The 24,663-nt window shown below is 38.3% G+C and overlaps 1 protein-coding gene across 10 annotated transcripts in view; it reads right to left on the minus strand.

Moving 5' to 3' along the window:
* LOC104105664 (histone-lysine N-methyltransferase ASHH3-like) overlaps positions 1 to 24,663 on the minus strand; it is a 56,374-nt gene that overhangs the window by 2,633 nt on the left and 29,078 nt on the right. For 2 of the 10 annotated variants that reach the window (XM_070189981.1, XM_070189980.1), the window contains exons 2-9: positions 8,823 to 8,879; positions 4,498 to 4,627; positions 4,129 to 4,240; positions 3,268 to 3,367; positions 1,844 to 1,922; positions 1,572 to 1,743; positions 1,387 to 1,467; positions 1,065 to 1,245 (exon numbers count right to left, since the gene is read on the minus strand). In XM_070189981.1, coding sequence (XP_070046082.1) covers positions 1,065 to 1,245; positions 1,387 to 1,467; positions 1,572 to 1,743; positions 1,844 to 1,922; positions 3,268 to 3,367; positions 4,129 to 4,240; positions 4,498 to 4,627; positions 8,823 to 8,879 — 912 coding nt within the window. Of the gene's footprint in view, positions 1 to 1,064; positions 1,246 to 1,386; positions 1,468 to 1,571; positions 1,744 to 1,843; positions 1,923 to 3,267; positions 3,368 to 4,128; positions 4,241 to 4,497; positions 4,628 to 8,822; positions 8,880 to 8,966; positions 9,064 to 9,556; positions 9,596 to 12,404; positions 12,560 to 24,663 lie in introns of those variants that run through there. The other 8 variants (XM_070189983.1, XM_070189986.1, XM_070189985.1 and 5 more) reach the window with 8 other exon arrangements.

Here is a 24,663-nt window from a genome sequence, read left to right on the forward strand (position 1 = left end):
TAACACATGCAACTCCTTTGATCCTTTTGACATAATGCAAATAACGGGGATACTAGGTAATTTCTTCCAATCTACCTAAGCCTTGGTGGGTAGAGTTATCCGATACCTGCGCTGTTTAGAGGTAGCAGATACCCGGTGGAATAGTCGAGGTGTGCGCAAGTTGGACCAGACACCACCGTCATAGAAAAAAAAAGGGGAGCAAAGTGGAGAGACAAATACAAAGGTAAGAAATAATTAGCTATAACATTTGAAAATACATATATGTATCAAGTATCAAAACAATCTTGTTTCTTTTCATCAATTTCATATATGAGATGACTAGATAACTAAGAGTTAGGGACTGAAAATGCCAAAATCACATCCTGACGGGTGAAGCTGTAGATCGTGGTTCCCAAGAATCTGTCTCCCTACATCATCTAATCTTGTACCGCTGAGCCACATATCTACAATCTTAACTCAGTAATGGCTCATAAATCCGAGTCTACCGAGAATACTGACCTCTACAAGCAAAACGAGACCATGCAGATCATCCAACTCAGAACACACTTCCTGAAACATCCCCCCCCCCCCCCAAATCACAGACAAATACATTCAGCCCTCATGATCCTAGCTTTCCTCCTAGAATAAGTATTTTTGACATTTCAATATATCATAATAAATCTTGTCATATGGATGGGAAGTTTGATATCCATGGCTTCATTATTAGGCATCAAGAGTAGGGTTCTTCCACGGGTCTGTTCAACTGGCCAAAGAGATTGAAGGGCGATACTTCTTTTAGATAGTAATTTAGGATAACTTGTCCTCTACTTTCGATCAAAACACAGAAATTAAAGGATGGTAAATGGATATATAAAACTACATTAGCCATCTCTGTTTTGAACCAAAGGAAACCAGCAAAGATAAGTTATCATACATGGAATTAAGTATCTAGTCATGAAATTCCCGAAGTAATTTTTTTAAAAAAAAATTAGCAGAACTTTCCAAGCCAAATTACTGAAACTCATCAAGAACAACACAAATGTTTCCATATCTTTCAAGCTATAGATATAGTAAGAGGTACATACATGATTCGTGCATAGAAGCGCTTTCAGTTTTGGAGAGGTGGCAGCCACCTGACGTGCCACTATCTTTAATGCAGCATCTGAAGCAGGGTGTTTTGGCTTGTTAGGTTTAATACCCAGCTTTCGCCTACATCCTGCAGCACCACAGTGGCAATCTTGATCTGCACCAAATTGAACGAACCTGCTACAATTGTTAGATTCAAATAGGCAATTCACATTCTGAGAAGGTTTTCTTTTTGTAAGTATTTAAACTGTCAGAAGAATAACACACTGCAGTCCTCACAGGTGGAAGAAAAATAAGTAAAATCAAAGTGCAGCCTCATACTGGTAATCGTAGGTCAGATGCTCGCCCCTTTTAATGTCCCGTGCTGCAAATATGCCAATTCTTGTTTCACCATCATTCATCCTAAAAGCGCCGGGCATGGAAATGAAATGCAATATAGAGTTGAATCTCTAGGAATGGGGGTTGAGAATACACAAGTATGATTAATTACTAAGCTATTTCTGTACCATTTCTGCATCTCAGTATTTGGACTACAACTATGATTAATGTATCGGGATTTGTTGCCCTTGTAAGTGGCATCAATCACCATATCCCGGTTGATTTCACACAAGTAAAAGTTTGTTTCCCCACTGTGCTTCATTTTCCAAAGTCTCTCTTCACATGTTTTGTCATCAATAACTGCAGTAGCAAGCATATTTCCTTGCTAAATGAAGTTCAGAATGCACAAAACATAAATTGTTCTTCAGTAAAATACAGGCAAAAAGTGAAAGAACTTCACCTTCTCCAACATACTCTATGACAAACTCTCCTCGCTTGATATCTTCATCTGCCACAATCCCAGAGCCACATTTCTCAGTCTGCAAGTTACATGTCAACAAACTTGACCCACCATTTATATAATGACCACAAATTGAGTAAGACTAAGATCGTTCTGCGGTTTTCAAAAGAATGTAAAGTAAAAAAAGTGAAATGTCTCTAATCTCTTTCAAATAAGCGATAATATAAGCAACACTTGATATGCCTCCTCTGGACGTCCTTTCTTTTCTCTCTTTCTTTTTAAATGTAAGAACTCTAAGACTGCTCAACAGAAATTCTCTAGAAATCATCACACAATACTAGTGCATCTATGCAGGGCTTAACATTGATTTATTCACTCTATGATTAGGGTCCCAGTTCGGGAGACCAGGTTGAAATGGTATTTACTGCTTAAGTCAAAGAAAGTTGTGGAATGATTGGCAGAATACTAATGACAGGAAAGCTGTAACTCTCTTGGCAACTAATTTTAGGTAGTATTTCTCTGGTCATAAAAATGACAGTAGACAAACTTAAGAAAAGAAAAAACTAGACGAAGGAATAACGGAAACGAGGATAATTCAGCAATCCTTAACCAAATAAACCACAACCAAGAATATTGGTGAAACTTCTAGTCATTCTTCCTTCACTACTAGCCAGAAAACACTTGATGAAAACCGAAATGGGGAACTGAAGAGCTTCTTTACTTGGTGAAGCAGCTAACAAGAAAGGAATAGAAAGAGACTAGGCATGATGAAGGATTTACAAGACTTAATAGACTATAAGTACTCCGAACACATGATTGAGCAACTATGCAGCATGACTCACCAGGATGATTATTTATAGTCCATAATATTTTTAATACTCCGGTAATATATCATACAGTTTTGATAATAGAAAAACTTTACGTATGCTAATACCAGTCATTAGATGTTAAAAGAAACATCATTCTCAAAATAGATGTGAAAGAAACATATTTCAATGAGTACGGATTTTCCTCCCAACGCTATAATCTTTTTACCTTATTCCATTCTATTTTTGCCAACAAAAGTAGAATTTATCTGCCAGTGTCAAATTGACAAATACATATTGAGTTTGACACACTACAATCAACATATAACCACATCAGCCAAGTATCATTTAGGAATAATCACATATGACAAAGATTGAATGAAAAAATACAAGGAGTAAGAAGTCTAGGTCAAAACCACAGCTCAAGGTCAACAAATGTATAGACTCTTGAAAAATGGCAAAATATCAAGGCTCTATTGAAAGTTTTTCAGTCTCAGTTTTCTAAAGATGATATATGACTCTTCCACAGAAGTTAAAAACAACTAAGCAGTCAACATGCATCCTTTAAGTGATATTTGTTCAAATATCTGAAGCTACTCGAAGTTCTTCAGTGTCTACCTTCACTAATTTCATCTTCTTCACAGGACGTTGATGGAATAACTTATTCAGACAAGAACTCCCACATTTACAACCCGAGGAGCAGCTAGACATCAGCATGCTGTAAGATTAAAGAAAAGTCTGAAAACCACACTTCTCTAAAGCTGTTTCAAATGTCACAAAAATGCTGAAATAAAATCTTTAAGCCACTCATCCTTCCAATTAATCAAACATATCAATCATCTAGAATAAAAACTGCCAAAGAGATATAGAACGATACAAAAGTTAAACCAAAAATAAATTAAAAAACATAAGAATCTAAACGTAAGAATATTTATGGTAGACTAGCCACATGAGCTAAACTAAACAACCTAACCGGGATCGGAGTTACAGAGCAGTGGTTGCAACACTTAGGTGCATGGTTCCAATCCCATCAAAAGTCCTCCCCTTTTCCACTTTCCCCTTAGCCACTATTTAATGGTCCACTCCCCTTCAAAAAATGTAAGAAGATAAACCAAAAAAAAAAAAAAGAACAACCTAACCTTTTTCCGTTGCTTCCTTTAAGTATGCTGAATAGAAATTACACCACAGAAATCATGGACAAACAAAAGAGTACCACAAGAATATCAGCAGAAAATTTCACTAGTTTACATGCCAAAAATGCTAAGAGTCTAAAACATTGCTATATACACTATATTCACAAAGATTTAAACGGAAAAAAAAAATGCATGTAACAGCAGGAGGCTGTCAGCTAAAGAACCATTGAGAACTCTAATTAAAGAATTTATGAACCAAGTCATCGAGCCGATTATTTCCACAAATATAGATAACACTGTTCCAATTTCCTGACTGCAAGCGGAGCTTAATCTAAATCATCCTCACCCACAGAGACAATCCTTGCCACACACAGCAGAAGATTCTGCCGTTGAGCTGCAGGAACAAAATATACCATCATCTTCCACACGTCGCTTTACCTTCTTAGTAAGGTATATATCTTCAAGTAGTTAATACCAACAGAAGGAGAAAAGGAGGAGGATTCAAGCAAGATCACAAAGATAACGGACTATGCAGGTCAAATAGAAAACATAAGTTAAAAAACAAATGAGATGAAGCACAAAGATCTTATCCAAGATATGTAGAAGTGAACAGCGTACGTTTAGGAAGTAAACTATCACAATATGAAAGATAATTTAATACATCGGTGAAGAATATCTAGGCAACAAATATTAAGACCATCAAATGGAAGGATACTGCGCTTTATAAAGGTATAGGGCATTGATTGCCATTTATTTAACCAATCTGGAAGTTCAAAGTCAACAGGATCTCCAATCTCCTTTGTTAGTTTGCTGAATACGTGCCCAATGCCACCATGAACAGCAGTCTGGCCAGAACAAGGGGAAAAATGGGAATATTAACAAGAAAATATATTTGCATTCAAAAGTAATCTCTTCCCATCAATTGATTGAGATGATTGGAATTAGCAACAGCGTTCTCCATTTTCTAATGTATGTCAATAAATAAGGAGCTGAAGAACTATATCATAGAAAACCACTTTTTTCTAAAAGATAACCCAACATGCAAAAAAAAAAAAAAAAAAAAAAAAAAAAGGGGTTGAGGGGCATCTAACTACAACAAGAGAATCTTTCTGGCTGCAATATGTTATTAAAGAATAACAAAAATAACAATCAAATAAAACTAAAATAAAATTTTAACCCAAAAAACGGTTCCATCAACCACTGTCGACATTACGGGGCAAATATCTCTCACTATCACTGAAAATGTAACACCCCGGAAAATTTTGAAGAACTTAAGTGTAAAATTTGCAAAGAAAATAATGTTTCATGGTGCCGGACTAGGCTCATGTGTTTGAGGATTGTAGAAAGGCTCGGACTTTTTGGGTCGAACGATGCACAGAAAAGTAAAAGAAAATTTTTGGCGGAAAAGTGCATTTCTGCAGTCCATTATGCGACCGCAGAATCACTCTGCGGACTGCATAATGGCCGCAGAGTGAGACAGTTAATTGGGTCAGTTGGAAGCAATTATGCGGTCGACTATGCGACCGCATAAATGTTATGAGGTGCATTATGCGATCGCATAATAGTGTTGCGGACCGCATAGTGACCGCATACACAAACAATTTTTTTTGATCATTTTATCAGCAATTATGCGACCGATATGCGATCCGCACGCATACCTTGTTCCGGAGCTCCATTTTTGGGTTTTTAAAACCCGACCCTATTTCGTTAAATATACTCTTTGGGCCATTTTTGAGACATAATCTGATATTTTAGAGTGAGAGAGAGTGCCCTAGAGTGAGAAGGTGTTCTTCAATAATTTTTCTTCAATTCTTGCTCAAGTTTTGGAAGATTAAGAAAGGAAGCTCACTAGGTCTTCATCCTAGGGGTAAGATTCTACACCCTAAACCCTAATTTCGAAATTTTCTGAAAATGGGTAACTAGCAAGATAATTTTTGGGCATGAGAGTTGTTTATTTTACATGCATGTGTTATCAAAGGGTGTAAGAAGATTGTTGAGCTAAAAATGGTAAAGATTGGGTTGTGGGATGATGGAATCCTTCATAAAAAGGACATTGAAACCTTATGCACACCTAGTGTTTGATAAAATGCCCAAGTGAGCTAGAACCATGATCACCTTCCAAATTTTGATTCAATTTGTTATATTTCTACAATAGATTGAAGTTGCTAAGAGTTCCGGAACGTTTTAGAGTTTAAGGAAGCTCAAGTGAGGTATGTTGGCTAAACTCTTCTCTTAGAATTGAATCCCACGATATTCATGTAAATTATGTAAGTCCCGAGTGATTCATTATGAGACTGGCAATTCCGAGTAAGATTGGGTTGAAAGATATATATTCAACAAGCATCCTAATGCTTTATTCATGTTATGTTACCAATTGAGGATGTGTTAAAATACGAGTTGTGCATTAATAATGTTTCGACTTTAAGTCAAGTTCAAATGAAGGCTATTATGCCAAATTTTGTGGAATATCTCTATGTGCCTTAGACTCTAAATAGCTCAAATGTGTACTACACACCTTGATTTGAACTGTATTTGTTGTTGATGATGATAATGATATTTGAAATTGATAAGGTGAGCATGAAATACTGAATATGGCCAACGTGCCAAGAATGATCTTATAATGATGGCCATTAGTGCCAATGAAATGAAAAGATGTGAAAGTAATACGAAATGCGACGATTGCTATAAAAAGGTTGATGTCTCAAATAAGACGGCCTAGCCGGTCGGGTCGTGATCGGACACCATGCTGCACACATAGTGGTGATTGTGCTGGAAATTTGTAATTGAAATGGTAATTGTGGTTGATGTCCCTAATGAGATGGCCTAGCCGATCGGGTCGTGATCGGACTCCGTGCTAAAGACGGTGGTATTGATATTGAGAGAAATTGTGGTTGATGTCTCTAATGAGATGGCCTAGCCGATCGGGTCATGATCGGACTCCGTGCTAAGAGTACGGTGGTACCGGTTTTGTGAATAATGGTATTGTGGACAATGATATATCGATACTAAAAATCTCTCAATGTGAGATATGGAAATTAATTTGAACACTGTCTTGATCCTAAATTGAGGTTTGATGTTAATTAAGGCTTTCATTGATATTATGATAATCTTGTTTATATTATTTGTCATTCTATTGAGAGGCTGTTTAGTTATACATACTAGTGCTATTCGACGGTACTAACGTCCCTTTTGCCGGGGGCGCTGCATCTTTAAATGGATGCAGGTGGTTCCACAGCAGGAGATATTGATCAGTGATAGCAGTACACCTTCTTCCCAGCTATCTTGGTGAGCCCCACTTCATCCCGGGGTCATGTATCTTTTGTACTTTGTGTATTCGGTTTGAGGTATAGCCGGGGCCTTGTTACCGGCATTATCATTGTACTCTTCTTTATCTATAGAGACTCCGTAGACATAGTGTGGGTTGTGTATTGGTGCTGGGGAAAAACAAACTATGTCATGTTGTGGTTGTATTACTTGTCCATTTGAGACTTTAAAAATGATGAAACTATTGGAAATGAATTGGTATTGTAGACGTGAACATATTTTCGTCTAATTAATGAAAATATGTATATCTCTATTCGTGGATGAGTTTGGGTAGAATAAAATCTAACAGGCTTGCTCGGTCGGGTTCACTCGGTTGAGCGCCGGTCGCGCTCCTAGGTTTTGGGGCGTGACAGAAAAGACTTGAGCCAGGGCACATGCCATATAACAAATGGGAAGAGGTCATCCAGTTTTGCCTCCACTCGGATTTGAACCTGAGACTTCATGGTTCTCCTACCACACCTTTGATTGCATCTTAGGTCAATATTATATGCACGGAGCTTGCACTAAATAAATGGGACAAAACAGATAGAACCATTACACAGGACCGGAAGGATGTGGTGCATGGATTGAAGTCAAGGAAAACAAGTCCACTATGTTTGCCTAGATTAGCTAGTGATGCAAATAACATAAAAGCCTAGAGGTCACAATTCCCTTTATATTCAAATTGAAAAGAATTAATAACATCAAACTCACTTCTTCACATTTTGCAAACATGGAATAAGGAATGTGGAGACAAAAGTAAATGCCTAAATCGGAAGACCAGCTTGCAGAATAAAAACATAAAGTTCCAAAAGCTACTGAATCACCAACTCACATGTAATTCAATTAATTTGAAAATGCTTCAGACCAGTGGCGGAGGCAGGATTTCCGCTAAGGGGGTTCAAAAAAGAAAAAAATTAAAAAATTAAAAGAGAATGTAGCTAGTGGGAATTGAAACAATAACCTCTCAAAGGTTTTGAACCCCCTTGACCACTAAGCTAAGCTTTTGGGCTGTGTCAAGGGGATTCAAAACATAATATATAGAGGTAAAAAATAGATTTTGCCTTATATATACAGTGTAATTTTTCGGCGAAGGAGGTTCGGGTGAGCCCCCTTCTGCCCCCCTAAATCCACCCCTGCTTCAGACTTCTTGACTTGGAGTAAAACCGCAACGAAAATATATTGCACTGGAAACACTAATTAGCTTTAGAATAAAGTTATGTTTCCTAGATTATCCACTAGGAATACTTCTACAACAATGCTTCCAAAATAAAAGATTTCCTGTTTTCTTTATGAAGTAAAAGATGTTATTCTCAATAGGAACTGAACTCAGACTTAAATGCAAGCCACTAGCTAGACTTTTGGCTTTACTGGAGTTGCTAAAGCAGCTGTCAATTTACTATTTTTTGAGAATGGCAGCTGTAGATTTACTATTGATTTCGTAAGATATCAGATCGGGCCGACTTCCCCGAATGCCTCCCACCAACCCTTCTCCTTTAGAGATCTGGATATTTCGCTTCATTGATAAAAAGAAAGATGAAGAGAGCAGAAATGGTTAAGATTCAAACATGTACAACCAAAACCGTAACTTGTATAGCACACAATATAATTCGTTTTCTTTGATAAGTATATAGCATGGGATATTAATATCACACAATATGATATCTTTGCAGATTAAAATGACATTGACAACATGTAGAAAGAAGAGTATGAAATGGAAGAAATTAGTATCTGAACCTTCATAGCAGGCATCGCTTCAATTGTTGACCATTTATAACACTGATTGACTATAACCTAATAATGGTAAAACAATGAATCAATTAATGTGCGAAGAAGCTGATATACAAAGTGGAAAATTGGAGATTAAGATTTATTAAATACCACACCATATATTAGAGAATCCCGTAGTTGCTTTAACCTGATTGTATTGTTTGAGACTTTGAGTGGTTCACAGGTTTCAACTATTACCTTTTATTGCCTGAAATATGATTCTTCAGATTCATATATAGCTACAAAATGAAAATTTGGATAACCACTAAGCGTAAGGCTATAATCTTTCGATCCTAGTCTATATAGCTTTAAACTTTAACAAGCAACATGTAGCAGCTTAGCTACCATAGATAACAAAAGCCCACATAACAGAAGTGTTTCCAGCTGTGAAGGACATTTATTTTGTAATGGATGCAACAAGAGAATGTTCACAGGAACGGCGATTTTATCATGATGAATGCTGATTAAATGGAAGTTCATGAAAATAAACACACAAACTAAGGAATTCAACAATTTTATTTATGTCATTGCTGGGTCAATGAAATGTCTGATAATGCCTCCACAGAATTCCCACTTCCTTTTACATCTTACTCTCATTTAATTGATAATCCTAAGACCAGTTTTAGATTTAGACCATCCCGTTTTCTCTACCACATGTTATCCGCCACTTTATCCGCATTCATAATATTTCTTCAGTGTACCTGAAAAGCTGATCTGAGCTAATGACCATTAACCTTGACCTAGACAGCATCAAGAAAATAGGACAAAGTCACTTATCAAACTACAGAAAGTACAGAAAGGAAAAATAAGAGAAGTACCAGATGCAAAATAATCAACAAAAGATGGGCAAAAAATTGGAGAATAGGCAAAAAAGGAATCAAATATTAGAGTGAGAGAACCGCATCACAATTTCAAGGTCGATGTACACTCGAAAGCTAAGCTAATAAGTTAGTGATTTGAACCCATTTTGAAGAATTGTTACTTTAAGCAGAATTGGGAATTGGAAATATATCAGAAACTTATAGAGTGTGTTCTTAGAACACATTTACATCAAAGTAGGTGATGGTAAAAAACATTATTTTGGAAAGGGGGATGGTTAGGCCAGACACCCCTCAAAGATTTAGTTCCCCACCATTTTCAGCATACTAAATAATCACATGCATGGTATATGGCTGTAAGGGGAGAGTCTCCCTTATTTACTTTTGCTAGGTTCTATTGTTCAATGGGGGGAGTCCTCCCATATTAGATACTTGCTATCGGTATTTTAAAAGGCATTTCTGAGACTCGCCCCTGGGCGGAGCACTTGCAAAACGCCCTGGGGCTCATGTATGGGGCTTAGTTCTGTGAGGCTTACGCCCCAAGCGCCCGACCGTGCGCCCTAAACACGCGTAACGCCCAACGTTCGGGGATCGCCTAACAGTTCCAACGCAAATCACGTGTCGAATTTCCTAATTAATATAATTGACCTTCAAAATTGTTTAACAAATTAATGATAAAAGTTCTATTCATCGATAGAAATATGAAGATTGAGCATAACTCTAATAATGAGACATAGTATTGCGAATTTATATATTCACTTGTTATTGGTCGTGTCTTAGTTCATTTGTCCCTCCTTGTTATACACTTTTATTAATTTGATATCTTAAACTAATTTGTATTTACTCATGAAAGAGTAATATTTTAATTATCGTACTAATAAGATTTTATTCATTATTTACTTTTAGGAAGGTAGAATGTGGAGTTTGATCATTCTTTTTAAAGAAATTGTAAGTTTTTAATTATTTGAAAGTTAAAAACGTTATACGTGATTTGTATGCATTAGTTATACTTAAGAATCATGCTAGATATTTTTTTTTCTATGAGTTCCTTAAATTTTCTTTTAATTTTTAACTTTTAATTTATATTTTATATTTTTTTTGTATTAATTTATAAATTAAAATTTTTAAAGATCCATGGGACTTACACCCCCCCTCATCCAGGCTTACGCCTCGCCTCATATCAAGTAAAACGTCCCGCCTCACACCCCCGCCTTTTAAAACATTGCTTGTAAGTAGCGTATAATAGATTGTTTGACTAGTTTTTTGTGGGGATGGATATATATATATATATATATATATATATATATATATATATATATATATATGAGAGAGAGAGAGAGAGAGAGAGTTTTCTTCAATTTTTATGCAATTTTACCTGTTTATAAATATTTACTGTCATTATATTATTTTATAAAATATTAAAAATTAAATACCTATGGGGCTTATGCCCCGTGCCTCGGGGCTTACGCCTCGCTGAAGCATATGTAAAACGCCTCGCCTTACGCTCACGCCTTTTAAAACACTGCTTGCTATCTAGGTAGTCTACTGTCTATCTTAGATTATGGTTTCTGGATTACAACTTTTAGTAAGGATGTGAACTAGAGAGCCAGCTTAGGACTTGGAGGTTAGATTTATGTCCTCCTCCACTGTAACTTCCTTTTGTGTTAATATACAAGGTAGGGGTCATGGCCAAACCCCCCACCACCACATGAGGTGAAGCCTGGGTGAATGCATTTAGATTTAAAAATATATATATATATATATATATGCTAAAGTGGAAGATTACTGGCCTAGTCATGGATGGAATATTTCTCTTAGAAGAAGGTGCACTGATGGGGAAGAAGATGAATTAATTGGGAAATGGAGGAAATGAACAGCTTTGTGTAGATGATAGATAGCTTTTAAGCTCAACAATTATTACCAAATAGGATAATAGGAAGGAATGTAAGAATGGCCTTTTCTCAGCGAAGTCAACGTATTAAGTTTTGTCCAAAATAGATGACAAGTATGGCCATGGTAATTGATACGGAGAAACAGAGCACCTTTAAAAGCAGAGTGTTTTTCATGGCTAGTGGCTGCAGAGACGGATCCATGATTTGAAACATTATCGGTTTGAATTTAGGATTCTAAGAGAACGTATTTGATATACTGGGCTCGGACAAAATTTGTACTTATTTAGTGGATTTTATAACACGTATACAGTCGCCGGAAGATCTTTACTTGACCAAACACAGTCTACAAAGAAAGAGGCATGACTGTTTGCATAATTACATATAATGTGGAGGAGATTATGAAGACGCGAATCACTTGTTCATCTACTGCAAATTCACAAACCAGATCTGGTATATTATTTTGAATTTGCTTGAAGTTTAAATGGTGCGTGCCAGAATATGCAATTGAAACCCATTTTCAATACTAAATAACTTTTTTTTAAAAATGTAATTCTTGTAATCTAAACAAACAATTCAACCATAATTAACAGCAGAATTCACCAGTTAAATTCTTTAACAAAGAGAAGTCAGAAAAACAATGAAAGAACTAAGTAATTTTAAAAAACAAATCCAAAACTAAAATTGATTTTCGTTTAAACCCTAGTTAAAACCACGAACTTGGGGAAAAGCAATTAAAGTGTTTAGTTAATTCACGAAAAAGAATGAAGGAGAAAATAAGAAATGAAAGAAAAGGAAAAAGACTAAAGCCGAAATAGGAAAGATTAAGAGAAGAAGCAAACCAATTTCAGACGGAATATCGTCGGCGGCGAGCTTTGACAAGTGAAAATGTTCGTCGGAGCACAGTTGAATGTACGAGTACGCGGGACGGGAGGTTACATTAGATCGTTGGATATGTAACTTATTGGCCAAAATGACAAAAATGGTCCCCTATGTTTTTTATTTTCTGGAATGGTCCCTTATGTTTAATTCTCTAACCATTAGATTTGAGAGGAACCATAAAAAGAAAAAATTGAAAAATCTCGCATTTGAAGGTGAAGTTTATGCATTTTTTTGTTATTTTTGGTTTATTTGTTGGGGTAGAATTTTACCTATTTTTGATCTGCTATTATAGTTGGCGCAATTTTTAATGTTGTAGTTTTTGGATTTAATGTGACTTTAATGATTCTCTATATAAATCTTTGTTCACGGTTCCTATTAAATCTAATAGTTAAATCTTGTTATATGTTTTAAATAGATAAAAAGTACTTTACTTTTGACGAATTTAAAGGATTCAAACTACTCTATAGTTTTATAGAATTTTAAGCACTTCTCAACATAAGGGTCATTTTTGTTATTTTTCTAATATATTACTTGTATTTCTTTTATTAATAAGAAGAGCCCTTAACTTTTAAAAATATGTGTGAGTTTAATATGATCTTAATTTTGCTTTTAATGTGGAGAATATTTGCTCAATTATGAGTGCGGGGCATGATTTCCTTTCCTTTCTATATAAAGTTTGTATAGGGTCGAAACCGATTTCGGCCTTCGTACGACTGGTCGAGATGGGAACATAATGGACCGAAAAGCGTCTTCATAATTTCGGGATAAAATTCGAAGTCGGGTTACCTAGCTTTGAGTTTCAGGAACCGACCAATACCGAGCCCGAATCAATATCGGGCCCCGAGTCAAAATCGAGCTCGATTCAGTATCGAGCTCAAGTCAATATCGAACCTATAGACAAGAGCCGTTACAGCCGCACTAAAGAAGAGAATCTCGACAGAAAAACAGGGAAAGTTAATTTATTATGGTTCTCCACTATATATTTTTAATTATACCTAAAGTAGGATCCCCCACTATAAAAGGGATGGCTATTATCTCTGTAAGGGGGCATTGAGACATGAAGAAGCCATAACTCAGATACTGTGCATATGCTCCATATTAAGAAATTATCATTTTGAGCTTTATACATTATTTTCATCTTGCTCATTCATAAATCATCATCCCTTCAACCTTGTTTGTATTTTCATTCTTGATAGTCAATATTCGATGTTTCCGCTTATATAATTTGCGTCAAGTTATACCGCGTACCCTTAGAACTACGTATAAATTCAACTCTATCCGTGTTTCGGGTAAACAGTTTAGCGCCCACCGTGGGGCTAAGGATAACAGTGGTTATTTGACACAAATCTGCAAAACATACCATTTTAAGCTTGTTGTTGAAAGTGTCTTGATTTCGGATTAGCAACAACAAACTCTCAATTAATGGCCTTACCCATGGACAATGAAGCTGGCCTTACCCATGGACAATGAAGCTGGCCTTCAAGGTGAGAACAACAACTTGACGTCCAGGGCCGAAAGGTCGCTTGTCGATGCCGTTGGGGCCCGAATCGAAGTACCATTAGATGTTAATTCGCATGTGGCTATTGAGGCAAACCAACGTTCTGAACCTAAAAATTGCATTCATGGTAGTACTCGATCTGCAGCTCGAGACACCCATAATGTTGAAGAAAACGGAATCAGCTTGCGTATGGTTTTCAAAATGTTGCAAGCTCAACAAGTAGCGATAGCTCTATTGCAGAGTCAAACCCATATACCGAGCAGACCAGAGCCCAGTCCACCCCGATAAATCACCCACAGAACGGAGCCAGCTATAGTAAGGTCAAATGAGCAAGAATCGGGGACTAATCCCGAAATTGTTAACATACTCGAGGAACTCACAAAACAGATCGAAACAAACGATAAAAAAATGAAAACATATAACTCAAGAGTCGATCAGATCCCAGGGGCACCACCAGTGTTGAAAGAGTTGGATTCCAAAATATTCATGCAAAATCCTTTTCCCCCGAGTGCAGCTCCAAAACCGATCCCCAAAAAATTCCGCATGCCCGAGATTCCTAAATATAATGGGACAATCGACCCTAACGAACACATCACCTCTTACACGTGTTCCATAAAGGGTAACGATGTAGAAGATGACGAAATCGAATCTGTGCTGTTGAAAAAATTCGGAGAGACCCTTTCGAAGGGAGCAATGATTTGGTATCACAACCTGCCACCAAATTCCATCGACTCATTCACCATGTGAGCATATTCTTTCGTAAAAGCACACGCATGGTCCATAAAGGTCGCAACGAGAAAATTAGACCTTTTCAAGGTAAGACAAAGGGATAATGAAATACTGAGGGAGTTCGTGTCCCGATTTCAAATAGAACGCATGGAATTGCCACCGGTCACAGATGATTGAGTCGTTCAAGCTTTCACCCAAGGGTTGAATGAGCAGAGTTCAATAGCATCACGTCAGTTGAAACAAAGTTTGATCGAGTATCCGGCCGTGACCTGGGTAGATGTGCATAATCGATATCAATCGAAGATCATGGTCGAAGACGACCAACTAAGAGCCCTTTCCGATTCAGTACATCCAAAGAGGTCGGTAGTTAAGAACCAGAGGGACATCGACAGGGATCCAATGTCGAACAGAGACTGATATCAACCATATACCACAGATTGAAGGAATAATGGTTCAGGATGCAATTCCACCGGGAACAATCGAAGAAGTGATCGAGGACAGAGTTCTCGGGGACTTATGAGCAGGAGTGATTTTGACAAGTATGCCGATCCCACAGAGGCACCTCGGTTATCGAAATATAATTTTAGCATCAACGCATCGGGCAATGTATCAGCAATCGAAAGGATCAAAGATACTAGGTGGCCCAGACCCATACAGACCGATCCTTCCCAAAGAAATCCGAATTTGATGTACAAGTACCATGGCACGCATGGTTACAAGACCGAGGATTGTAGACAATTAAGAGAAGAGGTGGCCCGTCTATTCAACGAGGGCCACCTTTGAGAGTTCCTCAGCAATCGAGCCAAGAATCATTTTAGAGAAAGGGGCACCGACATAAAAAATGAACAGGAGGAACCCCCACATGTCATTCATATGATCGTCGGCGGGGTCGACATTCCACAGGGACCCATGTTCAAACACACTAAGGTATCGACCACTAGGGTAAAATGAACCCGAGATTATGCGCCCGAAGGCACGTTGTCATTCAACAACGAAGAAGCAGAAGGCATTTCTCAGCCCCACAACGACGCTCTCGTAATTTCTATCCTATTAAATAAAGTTCAAGTTAAGCGTGTTTTAGTGGATCCAAGTAGTTCGGCGAATATCATCCGATCGAGGGTCGTGGAACAACTCAGCCTACAGAATCAAATCGTGCCCGTAGCTCGGGTTTTAAACGGCTTCAATATGGCCAGTGAAACAACTAAAGAGGAGATTATTCTACCGGTGAACGTGGCAGGAACAATTCAAGACACCAAGTTCCACGTAATCGAGGGTGACATGAGGTACAATGCCCTGCTCGGAAGGCCTTGGATCCATAATATGAGGGCAGTCCCTTCGACCCTCCACCAAGTGATGAAATTCCCGACGTCGGACGGTGTAAAAATAGTATACGGGGAGTAGCATGCTGCGAAGGAAATGTTTGCAGTCGATGAGGTAACACCAATATCGACACTGTCAACCTCAGAGAGGTCTAACATCAAAGGTGAAGAGGAAGTCAAATATCAATCACAGCCATCAGCCTCGACCGAATCAGGGAAGCAGGAGATAGAAGAAGAAGAGGATTTTCTGACCCCTCGAACTTTTATTGTTCCCGAAGGTTCCGACGCCACCAAATCAACGGTCGAAGTGCTGGAACAGGTTATATTGATCGAGTACCTGCCCGAGCGAACAGTATACCTGGGAACGAGATTAACCCCCGAACTCAGGAAAAGGCTTATCCAATTTCTTATTGATAACATAAATTATTTTGCTTGGTCTCATTTAGACATGACAAGGATCCCACCGGAGATAACGACGCATCGCCTAATCCTGGACCCCGGGTTCAAAATGGTGAAGCAAAAGAGGAGACCCCAGTCCAAGATAAAGTATGCATTCATAAAGGATGGGGTAACTAAACTTCTCAAAATAGGGTCCATTCGGGAGGTGAAATATCACGAATGGTTAGCCAATGTAGTTGTAGTGCCTAAAAAAGGGAACAGACTTAGAATATGTGTAGATTATAAGGATTTAAACAAGGCATTCCCCAAAGATTCTTTCCTACTGCCTAATATCGATCGTATGATCGATGCCACATCTGGCCACGAGATCCTTATTTTTCTCGATGCCTATTCCAGATACAATCAAATCCAAATGAACCCGGAGGACCGAGAAAATACTTCATTTATCACCAAGTATGGAACCTATTGTTATAATGTAATGTCCTTCAGGGTAAAAAATGAAGGAGCTACTTACCAACGCCTAGTAAATAAAATGTTTGAAGAATAAATAGGTAAATCAATGGAAGTTTATATTGATGACATGCTAGTTAAGCCCCTGTGCGCAGAGGACCATTTGGTTCATTTGCAGGAAACGTTCGAGATTTTAAGGAAATACAACATAAAGCTCAACCCCGAGAAATGTGCTTTCGGTGTCGGTTCGGGCAAGTTCCTTGCCTTCAGGTATCGAATCGGGGACTTGAGATCAACCCCGATAAAATCAAGGCCATTGAAGACATCACCATCGTGGACAGTGTAAAAGCCATACAAAAGCTAACCGGACGGATAGCTGCCTTAGGACGATTCATTTCGAGGTCGTCCAATCAAATCCACTAATTTTTCTCTCTACTCAAAAAGAAGAACGATTTCGCCTGAACCCTAGAATGCCAACATGAATTAGGGGATTTGAAGCGATACCTATCGAGCCCACCGTTGCTTCACACTCCGAAGGCAGATAAGAAACTTTGCTTATACTTGGCAGTATCAAAAATAGTGGTAAGCGGTGTCCTAGTTCGAGAGGAGCAAGGTAAATTTTCCGTTTATTATATAAGCCGAACCTTAGGGGAAGCAGAAACTAGATATCCGCACTTAGAGAAATTGGCACTTGCACTGATAAGCGCCTCTAGAAAGTTAAGACCATACTTTCAATGTCACCCCATATGCGTATTAATCACTTACCCACTTAGTAATATTTTGCACAAGCCCGAACTATCGGTCCGATTGGCCAAATGGGTCGTCGAACTCAGTGGGTACGATATCGAATATCATCCCCGGACGACCATCAAGTCTCAAATTTTAGCGGATTTCGTGGCCGATTTTATGCCAACCCTCGTACCCGAAGTTGAAAAGGAACTCTTGTTAAGATTGGGTACATCATCATGGGTATGGACCCTCTTCCCAGACAGTGCTTCAAATGTGAAGGGCTCCGAGCTAGGCATCATTTTGAAGCCGCCCACGGGTAAAACTATTAGGCAATCTATCAAAACTTCTAGGTTGACTAGCAATGAGGCCGAGTACGAGGCCATGATTACAAGTCTCTAACTAGCCAAAAGCTTGGGATAGGAAGTCATTGAAGCCAAGTGTGACTCTTTACTAGTGGTAAACCAAGTAAACAAAACCTTTGAAGTTTGAGAGGATAGAATGCAAAGGTATTTGGACGAACTACAGGTAACTTTGCACCGTTTCAAAGAATGGACTTTACAGCATGTACCTCAAGAACAAAACAATGAGGCCGATGCACTTGAAAATTTGGGGTAGACGGTCGAGGAAGACGAGATCAGCTTGGGGACTGTCATTCAACTCTCGAAATCCGTGATAGAGGAAGGTCATGCCGAGATAAACTCTACAAGCTTAACCTGGGATTGGAGGAATAAATATATTGAATACTTGAAGAATGAAAAGCTCCCATCGGACCCTAAAGAGTCGAGGACCCTGCAAACCAAAGCTGCTCGATTGACATTGGCTGAAGATGGAACGTTATGCAAAAGGACATTCGATGGACCGTTGGCAGTATGCTTAGGACCAAAAGATACCGATTACGTTTTACGAGAGGTCCATGAAGGCACTTGTGGGAACCACTCTAGCGCCGAATCACTGGTTCACAAAATCATTAGAGCAGGGTACTACTGGGATAGAATGGAAAAAGACACTAAAGAGTTTGTTCGAAAATGTGATAAATACCAAAGGTTTGCACCGATGATCCATCGGCCCGAAGAACAACTTCATTCAGTCCTATCCCCATGGCCATTCATGAAATGGGGGATGGACATCATCGGCGCTCTACCGTCGGCCCCAGGTAAAGCTAAGTTCATTTTATTTATGACTGACTATTTCTCTAAATGGGTTGAAACACAGGCGTTCGAGAAAGTAAGAGAGAAAGAGGTTATAGACTTCATCTGGGATCACATCGTGTGTCGATTTGGGATACCCGCTGAAATAGTGTGTGATAATGGAAAATAATTTATCGGCAGTAAGGTGATGAAATTCCTCGAATACCATAAAATAAAAAGGATATTAATAACCCCGTACTACCCTAGTAGGAACGGACAGGCAGAATTGACGAACAAGACTATCATTCAAAACATAAAGAAAAGGTTGAACGGCGCTAAGGGGAAATGGAGAGAAATTTTACCCGAAGTCCTTTGGGCATATCGAACAATATCAAAGTCCAGTACGGGGGCAACCCCGTTCTCCTTAGTATATGGTTCCGAGGCCTTGATTACAGTTGAAGTCGGGGAACCCAGTGTGAGGTTTCGACATACAACGGAAGAGTCAAATCACGAGGCTATGAATACTAGCCTCGAATTATTGGATGAAAAGCGAGAAGCCGCTCTCGTCCGATTAGCCGCCCAAAAACAGCGGATCGAAAGATACTATAATCGAAGAACCAATCTTCGCCATTTTAAAACCGGGGACTTAATGCTAAGGAAAGTCACCTTCAGCACCCGAAATCCAAATGAAGGAAAACTGGGTCCAAACTGGGAAGGGCCGTATCGGGTGCTCGAAATCGTCGGTAAAGGATCCTACAAGCTCGATATTATAAACGGCAAACAACTACCAAGCAATTGGAACGTGTCGCACCTAAAACGATACTACTGCTAAGGTATGACCCTCCCATGTTAGTTTATATTTCGAAATTAACCTTTGCAGGAGTTCGACCAAGAACATGAATGGGCTATTCAACACAAAGCCTTAGGCCTGAAAGCATGTGTTGCACTCTTTTTCCCTTAGAACGGTTTTATCCAAAATGGTTTTTTCGGCAAGGTTTTTAATGAGGCAACCATCGATCGTGCTAACTTAGAATAATTCAACATTATCCGAGGCCTCTGTTGCGACCAAACACACTCACGCAAGTATACGCGGTCGTCAAGTAATAAAGTGACTCAAAGTCGGATGTCGAACCCACGAGGACTTATGATTAACTATTAACTGAATTAGCCTATCTTAATTATCTAAACAAGAATTAAATCTAAAAATATTTTATTCCAACTAATTAAATAAGAAAAATATAAATAATAGACTTTGAACAGAGAAAGAGCAGATTTTAATGATATCAATGTAATGAAAACGATCTAGGGTTATGGGCTATCTAACAATCCTATTGTTTTCTTCAATTGAATTGACCGACTAATTTATCTAGCTTATTGGTTGATAGGGTTAATATTGCTCATAAGAATCTGTCGAGTTCTTACTCGCCTATTCAAGCTAACCTAACGCCTATATGTCTATGGAGTTAGAATCAACAAGAACGCATTTATAATTCCTGTAAATCAACCAAGCAAGGTAATTAGGTATATGTCTATCCTAACCACGAATCCGTTCCCCGATGCCCGAGTTCAAGAACTTGCCCTACTCAATCCTATATGCAATATAGAATTCCCACTTTCAAGTTCAATTCTAGATTCGTAGATAATATTCAATTGGTGATCAAGCAATTAAATAATTAAGCGCAAGATTGAATAAATAAACTAATATGATAAATCAAGAAGTCAAAATCAATATCCGAATAACAATAGTCATGAAAGAACCACAACCCTAGAACGTGAAGTTTAGCTCCACATAGACATGGTAGCCAAACAACAAATCATATAAAGAAACATAAAAATTACTAAGTTTGGTGGGAGAAAGATGAAACTTGATGAATTCCGGCCTCCACAGCTTTGTCGTGGCTTTTTCCTCTTCCCAATCTGTTAGATAACCTAAAAGAGGCGTTTTTAGCTTATATATTGCGTACAAAAGTCGTGGGCCAAAGCTCTCCCATTCCTAGTCCAATTCGGCTTCAGGGATTGATGCTAAGGTGGATGCGTCGCATCCACCTCGTCCTCCATTTCAATTTTTTGCCTGCGAAGGTGGATGCGACGCATCCACCTTGTCCTCTATTTCTCAGCTTGCATGCGATGGTGGACGCGACGCATCCAGCTTCACTCCTACTTCCCAGTTTCGCATGCGATGGCAGACGCGATGGCCCAACTTCACTGCTAAGGTTGCATGCATGATGATGTTTTCCTAGGTTGGATGCGACGCATCCAACCCTTCTTCCTCTAGCTAAACCACCTTTTCTTCATATTTTGCACTCCGAACACCTTAAATCGTCACACATAACTTAATTAGTCATCAAACCAATAATTACACCATGTTGGGTGTTTTAAAGATTAAATAACATCAAAAAGTGGTTAAAGCATGGGCAAAGTAACATCAACACATATCGAAATATGCCAAACATCACTACCCCACACTTAAACCTTTGTTCGTCCTCGAACAAACCATCATATAGTAGACGAAACAAAATTAAACTCTTATCATTCAAAGCACACTGCACCTATGACCGTGGTTATTTGCTACAATTAGGCTCTAGACTATGCATCAACACACTTCCCTTTTCTTATGCCCTTCTTTAAACATATTCGAACAAAGACAACATGCTCACAACAATCCTAACCTCAAAAACCGACTCAATGTCACAATGCACTCATGGCTTGAACAACCAACATCATAGAGAAGTCTAATAACGTTACCTATCCCTCGTGAAACCATGTGCCCTCACAACAAAAGCAAAGAGAGTAGAATTAATCCACACATTCATGCTCACAAAGAAAATCGCTCACTCTCACAAAAGAAGTCGCATGCATGCAGTTAGTACCATAGGCTTGCCCTTAATGTAAATCTCTACTAATGTAAGCTCGCTCGATCTAAAATCAATTAGGACTTTTTCATGGTTGTAATGTGGGCTAAGGGACGGGTAGGATATATTTAAGGAATAGTGATTCACCCTCCTAAGCACTTTAACACATCATCAAATAACTTAAGCGCAAATTCTTCAACACCACTTCAATTTCACAAATAATATCACCCCAACAATATTTCCTCTTTCTTTAAGCACTACTTTAATTCATACCCACTAGCAAGAACAAGACAACAATTTATTCATTTATATTTTTCTTTCTTTCAATTTTCGCTAGTAGTATATTATTTTACAAAACAAGTGCACCTTTCTTCCTTTTATTGGTTCCACTCAAAAGCCACCCCACACTTAGTCCCTTCTTACTTCTTTTAGCGCTCAACTAACACTTAAAGTGCTTTAAGAGGTAAAAGGATCAAAACAATGTCAATTAAGAATAAAAAGGGTATAGGCTTGTAATGTGGGTACCAAATAAAAGGTCTACAGGCTCAAAAGGGTTAACTAGGGATAGATTCTATTTGTGATAAGCAATAAGCTCAAAAAGATCAAAGAAAGCCTAAAATCATTTTTCAAACCGAGCATCACCTAAAATTTCGCTTCAACTCACATACCGGGCAAGTTCTAGACACAAGTACATTACATGGACTACACAAAAACCTCACCACACATGGCACATGACTCGCTAAGGACGGTCACATTCCGACTCTCAAACAATGCAAGTATTCACGGAGCAACGAGATATTAAGCATTAAGCGCAAAGTGAACACAAGTCAAGAAAATGAGAAATAGGTGCCACAAAACATGCTATCCGTTTTAACAAGGCATCATCAATAATTTCAGAGTGAGAAGGGAAGATATTACATATGTAAAAGCTTAAATATGCCAGTATCAACCAAGTCAAGGTCACCTAGGTTCATCATTCTTCCTCCTTTTATTCCCTACATTCCTACTCTACTCTCGGAAAGAAAAAAAACTACCCGGTTCAAACTACATCCCATGGAAAAGAACCGAGGCACAAAGAAAAACCACAGGGGATTATTACTACCTAAAGAAAGCTAAAAGATATATTTTGGATTTTTGTTTAGACTTTAATCCCTCAAGAAAACTGTCTAGGAGATCAATCGTCGGGAAAAGTCCAATTTTTCTAATTTTTCATTTTTTTTTCCTTCACAAAAGCTACTACACTTAAGAATGAGTACTACAACTAAGCTAAAATAGCACAGAAACTTATCCAAACGATCTCCTCACCCCACACTTAAAATTTTGCAATGTCCTCAATGCACATTATAAATAATAAGAGGGTAAACGAGACTCCCTGGTAGGCCAAAGGCCGAAGCAATAGCGGCTCACGAGGTACTCAGACTTCCCCCAGGCATCGTCCTTTGTGTGGGCACCCCACACTTAGTCCTCACCATCAAGCTCGCTTTTGCACTCTTCTAATGGCTTTGCTTCCTATGCTCATAATCCTACAAAACAAAAATAAATACTACAAAATAATAAAAATAAAATAAAATAAAAAGCAAAAATAAAAGAAAGCAGTAACGCTGGGTTGCCTCCCAACAAGCGCCTGATTTAACGTAGCGGCACGACGTGAACCACTTTTTGCCTCCACCTCGAACTTATGAATTGAGCCCCTAACATGGCATCCAGTTTGTGGCTATGCTCCAGTGGTGGGGCTACAAAGATAACCAGGCCAAGTAATAAATTTTTCACTCTACACTTCTCGGCCTTTAGATGAGGAATGTATTTTTTGCTTTTTGGCATGACAAATTCAAAAATATAGGCATCATCTTCCTCTTCCATTGACTCCTCCAAAGGCTTAGATGACTCGATTTCCATGTCATCATCCAAATACAATGTCGAAAAATGTTTAGAATGAGGACCAACACGCCCCAACTTTAGAATTGTATTACTATTTATATCCTCATATGTGCACACATTAGAGTCTTCAAATATAACATTATCTGCTACCTCGCATGGCTCTAGTGTACTTTTCTCAACATGGGCATCATCAACAGAAATATGCTCGAATGATTGGCTCTCCACTTTTAGCTCCTCAATTTGGCGTATAAGCTCCTTTTCAGCTTCTGACAACTCATTACTATTTTGTTGGGCGATAGACGCAACAACCTTTGCATTTAATTTATCTTGCAAGTCGTGAATAGTAGTGACAAATTTATAGATCCCTTGTCCCAGTTTAGATCTTCCCTCTATAAAGTGTCTCATCCCATCAGTAAGTTCCTCATGTTGAGCTTCATATATTTCTAACTTTTCAGCCTGTTCTGCCAGCCAAGTTTGGCTCAAAATCTCCTCTTTTTCAAAAATTTTCTCTTGCTGGCACTCGCTCTCTTCATTCAATTCTTCCATATTGGCCTTCATTCTTGTGATTGCTGCCCTCATTCTTTTCATATCTTTTTTGAGTTCATCCTGTTGCTCTGCTACTTGCCTCAGAATATCCCTAATATATGCATCAGGCTCCATATCCTGCACTTCATTGCCCCTATCAAACTCAGAAATATCATTAGAAAGATCATAATAAGGGCTCAGAGAAGGATGAACAAAATTAGGACAACCATCCCAATGGCCATCTTGACCACCACACATATTACAAATATTCCACTCAAAGGATTGAGATTGTGCGCACAACTCGCTCCTGGGAACATTCTGACAATTTTTCCACCAGTGGGGTCCTCCACAATATGGACAAGGATCATCAAAATAAGAATAACCATCATTCGAACAATTTTTATTCCAAGATGCCATGCTAAAATAAATAAAAAATACTAACTAAAATAAAATAAAATAAAAAAACATGAATAGATAAAAAAAATGTCTAATCTAGAAAAATAGCAAATTTCTAAGTCCCCGGCAACGGCGCCAAAAACTTGTTGCGACCAAACACACTCACGCAAGTATACGCGGTCGTCAAGTAATAAAGTGACTCAAAGTCGGATGTCGAACCCACGAGGACTTATGATTAACTATTAACTAAATTAGCCTATCTTAATTATCTAAACAAGAATTAAATCTAAAAATATTTTATTCCAACTAATTAAATA

This window comes from Nicotiana tomentosiformis, chromosome 12 (genome assembly GCF_000390325.3).
Source record: "Nicotiana tomentosiformis chromosome 12, ASM39032v3, whole genome shotgun sequence".
In the NCBI taxonomy this organism is placed as follows: domain Eukaryota; kingdom Viridiplantae; phylum Streptophyta; class Magnoliopsida; order Solanales; family Solanaceae; genus Nicotiana; species Nicotiana tomentosiformis.